The sequence below is a fragment of the Cornus florida genome, unplaced genomic scaffold (genome assembly GCF_030987335.1).
Source record: "Cornus florida cultivar Cherokee Brave unplaced genomic scaffold, ASM3098733v1 CherokeeBrave_3.0.0_Hap2_Chr05, whole genome shotgun sequence".
Lineage (NCBI taxonomy): Eukaryota > Viridiplantae > Streptophyta > Magnoliopsida > Cornales > Cornaceae > Cornus > Cornus florida.
The window spans coordinates 84,951,883-84,960,261 of record NW_026775575.1 but is presented as its reverse complement, the minus strand read 5'-3'; the positions used below and the strand labels follow the sequence as shown (position 1 = coordinate 84,960,261).

General features: G+C 35.5%; 2 protein-coding genes across 2 annotated transcripts; one reads left to right on the top strand and one right to left on the bottom strand.

Annotated features, from left to right (window-relative positions):
* Positions 1–835: 835 nt before the first annotated feature.
* Positions 836–1,260, bottom strand: LOC132310278 (uncharacterized). Its single transcript, XM_059808468.1, has one exon. It carries the CDS (start codon positions 1,215–1,217, stop codon positions 1,011–1,013), a length of 207 nt encoding a protein of 68 aa, XP_059664451.1. The 5' UTR covers positions 1,218–1,260; the 3' UTR covers positions 836–1,010.
* A 3,983-nt stretch (positions 1,261–5,243) lies between these two features.
* Positions 5,244–8,353, top strand: LOC132307281 (pentatricopeptide repeat-containing protein At1g03540). The gene has a single exon (XM_059804998.1). It carries the CDS (start codon positions 5,703–5,705, stop codon positions 7,518–7,520), a length of 1,818 nt encoding a protein of 605 aa, XP_059660981.1. The 5' UTR covers positions 5,244–5,702; the 3' UTR covers positions 7,521–8,353.
* The last annotated feature ends 26 nt before the right edge of the window (positions 8,354–8,379 follow it).

The following is an 8,379-nucleotide window of genomic DNA, read 5'->3' as shown; positions in this document are numbered from 1 at the left end:
TACTCCACTTTTCTTTATTAGGAAGCCGGCCACTGGCTTAGGTGGCATGACATGTGCTACTCAAAGGGAAGGTTTGGAAGTCATTTTTGTTCGGTGTTGCTCGAATCCCTCTCCTCCTCTTTTTTAGAGGATTTTTTTATTATTATTTTTTTTAACACAATAAACACATTTATACACCGACCACACTTTTGTTCATTTGAGGACTTGAATAACTACTTTGGAACAGAAGAAAGTATTACTAGGTCATACACCCATTGATCTTTTTTCAAGAACAGAAAGGTTATATTAGGCCAATGGCATTGTTTCCCTTAATATATATATATATATATATATATATATATATATATATATATATGTTTAGGAATTTAAATAATTAATATTAAAGCCCCTATTGCCTAAAAAGAATACATATACACATATAGCTCAAAATTTTGTTCTGTTGATAGTTTTGGGAAGAATATGTTTTAATAAAAGATTCACTTCAAATGATAATCTTTCCTTAATTCTAATTTCTGTTGAGTCATGTTTGGGAGTATTTAATACTATATTGGAAATTTTTTTTAAAAAAATTTTAATTTAAATTTTGAACTAAATTTTTTCAATTTCAAATTTAATGTGGTAAAAGCTCGTACCAATTCCAAATCTAACAGACTGTGAAAACTGTTTTAATAGAATTAAAACAAAACTAGCACTTTATTCTTTGGCATTTTACATTTTTTGTCCGTTTAATTTCTTTAATTACAAGTACCAAAACTATCTATCAGCAAAGTTAAACAGAGTGGACTAAGAAATAGAATATATATATGTATATATAATAGCCAAATAGACAGCAAAATGTAGCAATTAGCATATCTTTACATCAAATTAGCCCAAGAAGGTTACAAAAATTGAAGCAATACATTTTTTATTAGTATTACAACCACAATATAGCAACGCCCGAGTCACACGACTCACAACCTAGTCGAAAACAGAGAACCAAATCGGACTCCGATCTGATCGTCCCAAAGTAGTTAACCATAAGACCTAATAATTGCTCCACAAAAAGTACACATAATAGCTCTCCACGACTTCCAGTAAAAGGGCACGTAGCAGAACCTGGTGGCGGTCTTCATCTCGGCGACGGAAGCTCCACCACCGCACCTCGAGCAGATTCCGGCCGCCGGTTTGCTCCTCCTCACCTTCCTCGTCTGATCAACCAGAAAACAGAAGCAAACCATTACGTTGTGAGAGTGGTTTTTCAAGTTGAGAATGTTGTAGTTAGGCGGTAATAAATAGGAGGGAGAGTGGTTTAAAGGTCGAGCATGTCTGTTGAGAGTGAACCGTTGGATTAGATGACCCGTTCGATGTTTTATTTTAACTTTCGGGTCGGTTTCACACCGTTGGGGGGTTACACATTGCAACTGCTTTGGTGGTGATGGTGATGAGATCTGGGCCGTACACCTGGACCGATGATGTGCGTTTGACTTTTAAACGTAGTGGGGGAGAATGAAAATGTTGGTTGGGAGTTGATGATGGTCTGGCGGGCTGGTTGTGGTCAGGACTCAGGGTTCAGACCATTGAATGAATGATATTTACTTGTGAAGGTGAGACATTGAGGCCCATTACCGACCTCACTTGTCACACTATTGAACCATACCCCTTCATTTATTCATATATGCTTGCCTTAGCCATTAAGTACTTGTAATCAATAATTGCAACAAAATTACCTCCCTGGGTGCTTCTCTTGAAATAAGAATAAATTATACTGATTTTTCGAGATATTTAGACAAATTAGGCTCTTCAATAATTATTAGGGTTAAGTGTAAAAAACTCCCTTCAACTATTTATATAATACAAAACAGTTCATGTGTGGTATAAAACCATCATATATCATTAATTTGGTGCAATTACTTCCTTGTTCACATGAAAAGACATTAATACCATCTCTAATATAAATTTCTGGGTTAAGTGCAAAAAAAACCCCTTAATATATAGGGTTTGTATAGAAATAGTACTTACTTTTTGAAAAGGTGCATTTCAGTCCATAAAATTCAAAAAATGTGCAAATAAAACCCTCTGACCACTTTTTGGTCAAAATTGACATAAAATAAAATCAAAAACCCTATTTTGCCTTCTTTTTTTTTTTTTTTTCCTATTCTACCCTTCTTTCCTACGCTCGGCCACCACCACCACTATGTTTAATCTGTTCATTCAATTCAACCCCATATCTCCGCAAAATAGGGTTTTGGAATAGAGTTTTTGAATTTATTCTATGTCAATTTTGACTAAAAAGTGGTCAGAGGGGCTTATTTGCACTTTTTTTTGAATTTTATGAACTGAAATGCACATTTTCAAAAAGTATGGACTATTTCTGCACAAAACCTATATATCAAGGGTTTTTTTTTTTTTTTTTTTTTTTTTTGTGTGTGCGCACTTAATCCTAATTATTACTTTGATATTCATTAAACTTATTTTTTAATTACGAAAATGTGATTCTGAATGTTAAAGTCAATAATATCCCGATTTTCTTATAAGGAAATGATAGCGTTTTCATTAGGAGTGACAAAATTCGACACGACCCATCAACATGACTTGACATGGTATAAACAAATTTAGATTTACCTTAATTTAATTTGGGTTATAAACGGATTGACACAATTAACCTGTTTAGTTAATCGTGTTGTGTTAGGATTGATAGGTTCAACGTGTGTAACCCATTTATATCAGTTTAACTAAAAGTTTCATAATTGTATTAATATTGTATAACTTGTTACTAGTTTAGATCCTATTATTTTAACATAAATTATAACAAAAATATACCTTCACTCCTTAGCTAATGTGTGTATATATATATTTTTTGTAGTATTTATCGTTTGATTAAATATTTTAAATAATATAATATTAATTTTGATAAATAAGTTATTAAATAGATTAACAAATATAATTATGACCCACAAATATGAATTGTCACTCCTAATTTTTATACAAATGAAGGGCAAAAATGTTATCTGTTGAAAAAAAAAAAAAATCATGTCGTATTAGATTTAAAAATAAGAGAAAGGTGAATTCGAATACAGACACATTTATTTATAAAGTTAAACACTCCATCAATTTGACTATCGAATAATATCGGACTAAAAAAAACGGATTGTAATTTTTTTTAAAAGCCTCGTTTTCGAAAAGGACGGTATCTGCGCAACATCACAGTCGAAGTGACCCCTACACACTCCTGCGTGTATGCTTGGCGGACTTCGATTGGAATGGCATGACTCTTCCAAAAATTGAAGTGGATAATAAGCACCTTAACTGTTGATTAGTCTTAGAATTTAGCAATGGGACTCATTTATTTATTTATTTTTCTTGATCCATCTACGTTCTACACCAAGAAAGAAAATGATTGAAACTATCGTAATGGACAGACCAATATATTGAGGACAACTGGGGGATCACAACTCCCCAACCGCTTGAGGTGGATATACATGTAAAGCCACAAACTTGCGCAAGTAATAGGACATTAAACAGGGCCTAAATTAGTATCGCATGTAGGCTACTTTTGTTGAACATAAATCAGCGTGTGACATTAAATGTTTGATAGACCCATTTTGGCTATTATGACAGGTACGACACATCTATCACACTTGACCTCATTTTGTGTCTTCTTTTCTTCCTACCGAACATGTTAAGGTTTTGACTTTAATTTGAATTAGTAAAGTGACACTAATCTTAATACATGGTTAAATTCTTAAAATAGGTTTGAATTAATAAATCCATCTTTACATATATTATCAAGTCAATTTTTTTATATGTAATATTTCATTATAAATTGCATTTTCAATCTATAATTTAGCATAGATACATCATCACACTCTTTCCTCTTGTCGCCTAGTGGTCCTTTTGGTAGAAAGAGGAGGGAAGATGTGAAGGAAGGAAGAAATAACTTCTTGAGAGAGAAAAAATCAAGAGGAAAAAAGGAGAAGAGGGTAAATGAGTTATCTTTCTTTGTTTACACATTTTGATCCCTTTAAATATATGAAAGAGAAAGAAAGAGAGGCAAAATTGTTATAAAAAATTTAAAATATTATCTTTCATAATTATTAGATAAATTAAATATTAACAATTTTTCTTTTTTCTGGAAGATAAGAGAGAAACAAGTGAACTTATCATAGAAGTTTTAAATTACTAGATCATATTTCGTAAATATTTAATAAATCTCATAAATAAAGTACGGGATGAGTTTAATGGTAAAAACAACTTAAAAATTTATCTTTTCTTTTATGATCAAATTAAATTGTCAATTTTTTCCATTCTCTTTTATCTAACCTAACAAAAAGAGGAAAACGTTTAATCTCTTCTCTAGAGATGTCTCAATCATCATTTCTTCTCTCCCTTTCATTCAATTTTTTTCCTTCCTACCGAACGGAGCATAAAATAACTCACTTTAACATAAAATATAATAACATATTTTAAATATATATAATTTTTTTGCTCAAGAATTTTTGATCCATAGTTTAATTGTTCTAAACTTTAGGGATTTTTATATGTATATTGATTGCATGGTTGTGAGCAATTGACTTTGATAGTGCTCGAGCACACTTTGATAGGGATGAAGTACTATGTTAAAAATTGGCAAAAATATTCTAAATGTTGGAAAAAAAGACGCTTAAGAACTTTTTTTGAGTCAAAATTTGGCTAAGTATAGAATAAGGCTCGAGCACACTAAACGGTGCTCGAGCACTTATGGGTAAAATGGTCACTTATGGGTAAAATGACCATTTTACCCCTAACCTTTTATTTTGTCCGTTTTGACCTCAGTTTTTTGTGTTTACCTTCGAGTTGAGACTTGTGACTTATCTTGAGGTCGTCTTCTTGTCCCATAGGTGGTGTTTAAGTTGTTTAACCCTAGGGAACAAAGGAGATATCCATAATTTTTTTAATGGGTTTAAAAGATAAGTATAGAGTATTTATTTGGAATACTCAAATAGCTTAGTCATTTTCATGTTTCTCAAGATGATTGTAGTAAAACCAACATTACAATAATGCGGGTACTGAAGGCCTGTTTGGGTAGTGTTCTTATGTGTTTTGTAATGCTTTATGCCCGTTACAGTATACCATTCTGATAACAAAACATGTTTAGCCGATTTGTTTTATTTTCAACATAACACTTTCAAAACAAATCTATTATTTGGCCCAAAGCTGGAACGGAACAAAAATTTGATGTTCTATGTTATTCTAGGCCCATTTTTTTTAACTGTAGATGGGGTAACAATAAAAAAAAATTTTTAGGGCAAATCATTTCAGCCTCCCAAACCCTCCATCTCTATTCTCGTTCTCAACTCTGCAAATCCATTTTTAGGGCAAATCATTTCGGCCTCCCAATTGCCCTAGTCTCTCTCTCTCTCTCTCTCTCTCTCTGCAACTGCAAACTACAAAATCTACAAGGATAGGAAGTTTAAAACCCAGACTAAGCGCAATGATCCATCATCATGGCCATTATCGTCGTCATCCTCAAAAGAGCCATATGAGTGGAAATGGGCTTCCAGGCGGGTTTCAGACTCTACGTAAGCTGGATCTGGAACATTCTTGCTTGGTTGAAGTTGTTGTGAATCATCTTTTTGCGAATTCAAAACTCTAGCCTCAAACAGAACTCTGAACTCGCCCTAAGCCATCATATACCGAACCGTTATATTTTCAAAATTACTTATGCATTACTCTTGTAAATTTTTATGAAGATTTTGTGTAGACGCCATTACAGCTCTTTTATACCTCACTTCCCATCAGCCAAACAATCCCAAATCCTCGAATACTGCAAATCCGGCTTCCTATCCGAAGCTCTCCGGCTCCTGAACTCCATAGATTCTGGTGAAATCTCCGTAAAACCTATCATATATGCTTCTCTATTACAAACGTGCATCAAAGTTCAATCTTTTAACCATGGACTCCAAATTCATTCCCATGTCGTCAAATCTGGTCTCGAGACCGACCGATTTGTGGGTAACAGTTTACTTGCTGTTTACTTCAAACTGGGTATGAATTATTCGGAGACGAGGAGAGTGTTTGATGGTCTTTTTTCTAAAGATGTTATATCTTGGACTTCGATGATATCGGGTTATGTTCGTTTGGGAAGACCCAGGAATTCGCTTGATTTGTTTTGGGAAATGATAGATTGTGGGGTTGAGCCAAATGCCTTCACTCTATCTGCAGTGATCAAGGCTTGTTCGGACCTTGGGGAATTAAATCTCGGCCGTGGATTTCATGGAGTTGTTTTTAGGCGTGGGTTTGAATCGAATCATGTCATTGCTAGTGCTCTGATTGATATGTATGGGAGGAATTATGTGTCGGATGATGCACACCGGTTGTTTGGTGAGTTGCTTGAACCAGATTCTATTTCTTGGACGACTGTTATTTCCGCGTTCACAAGGAATGATTTGTTTGAGGAAGCTTTGGGATTCTTTTATCTGATGCAGAGAAAATTTGGCTTGTCACCGGATGGGTTTACATTTGGGACAGTCTTGACAGCTTGTGGGAATTTAGGAAGGCTGAAGCAAGGTAGGCAAGTGCATGCTAAGGTCATTACATCTGGGATTTGTGGGAATGTGGTCGTTGAAAGCAGCCTAGTGGATATGTATGGGAAATGCGGTTTGGTTGATGAATCTCGGCAAGTCTTTGACAGAATGACCAAAAAGAATTCAGTTTCTTGGTGTGCATTGCTTGGGGGATACTGTCAAAAGGGTGATTTTGAAACTGTTGTTGAGATTTTCAGGAGGATGGAGGAGGTTGATCTCTATAGCTTTGGAACTGTTCTTCGTGCCTGTGCAGGTTTAGCAGCTGTAAGACAGGGGAAAGAGGTTCACGGCCAGTATTTGAGGAAGGGTGGTTGGAGAGATGTCATCGTAGAGTCGGCTTTAGTTGATCTTTATGCAAAATGCGGCTGTATTGATTTTGCTCATAGAATTTTCATACAGATGCCTGTTAGAAATTTGATTACTTGGAACTCAATGATTTGCGGGTTTGCTCAGAATGGAAGAGGTGGAGAAACTCTTAGGATGTTCAATGATATGGTTAAAGGAGGAATTGAACCTGATTACATTAGTTTTATAGGTGTTCTTTTTGCCTGCAGCCATACAGGTATGGTTGATCAAGGGCGTGAATATTTCGTCTCAATGACTAAAGAATATAGGATTAAAGCTGGAATTGAGCATTACAATTGCATGGTTGATCTCCTAGGCCGTGCTGGGCAGATAGACGAAGCTGAAAATTTGATAGAGAATACGGATTTTAGGGACAATTCATCTCTCTGGGCAGCTCTTCTTGGTGCTTGCGCTACCAATGCAAATTCTATTGATGCAGAGCGCATTGCTAAGAAAATGATTGAATTGGAACCTGACTACCATTTGAGTTATGTTCTGCTGGCGAACGTGTATAGAGCATCTAGCCGGTGGAACGATGCTGTCAAGATCAGGAAGCTAATGGAAGATAGAGGGGTTAGGAAGATGCCTGGGAAGAGCTGGATTGAACAAAGAGCACCTTGGGTCCAGATATGAGGGATTTGGTATTGTAACTGGCTGAAGAATTGCCTCAATTAAACAGTTCTCTCACTTAGGTAGCCTGGCAATGGCTTGGCCATGGCAGACTTCCAAAAATTGATCCAAATTTGTGAAGGTGACATGGAAAATGTAAATACAAAAACCAAGGAAGCAAAAATCAATACACATCTATTTTCGTTGCCAAGACATATTAGAAGATAAGATCAATCCTGTTGCCACTCTGAGAATTTTCTGCAGATGCTCAAGTCTTGTTTCCATTTTTGTTGAAGCGTTTTGTCTCCTCCCCAAGGTAGCATTGTCGAGCAGGCAATCCCTTTCTTTTTTATCCAGCTAGCTTTCTCTGTGGTACTTAAATTCTATTCTGAGAGTTCCTTAGACTCGGTTACTGTTCCACCCCCCCCCCCCGAAAGGGTAAGGTGGGACCTTTAAACCACAAAAGCATTCTCAATTAAAGGCCTATCTATAAAGCCTCTGAGTTGAAGAGGGAACATGTCCCACAGAGAGATGATAAGTGCGAGAAAGAGTGAAGTTACAATTTTCTCTGGAATGGAAGACATCCATCCACTGACTAGAAGAAAGCAACCTAACACCCAAGTTAGCCTGAGAAAAAATTTAAAAAGGTTAAATTTCCAACAAGTACTCCTCTAACTCATACTGTCCTTTATGAATGAAGACAGCTAGGAAAATGTCCAAGGAAAGGATAAGCTTGTCAAACAAAACGCGCTATAGTTTGATTGTCCTGATCCTTTCTGTAATTCTGTGGAGTGCTTTATCCTCACATCCGGAAACATACAGAAGTGCAGGCAAACAAAATGGAAGAAAATAATGAAATAAGATGATGTACATGAAAATCCCA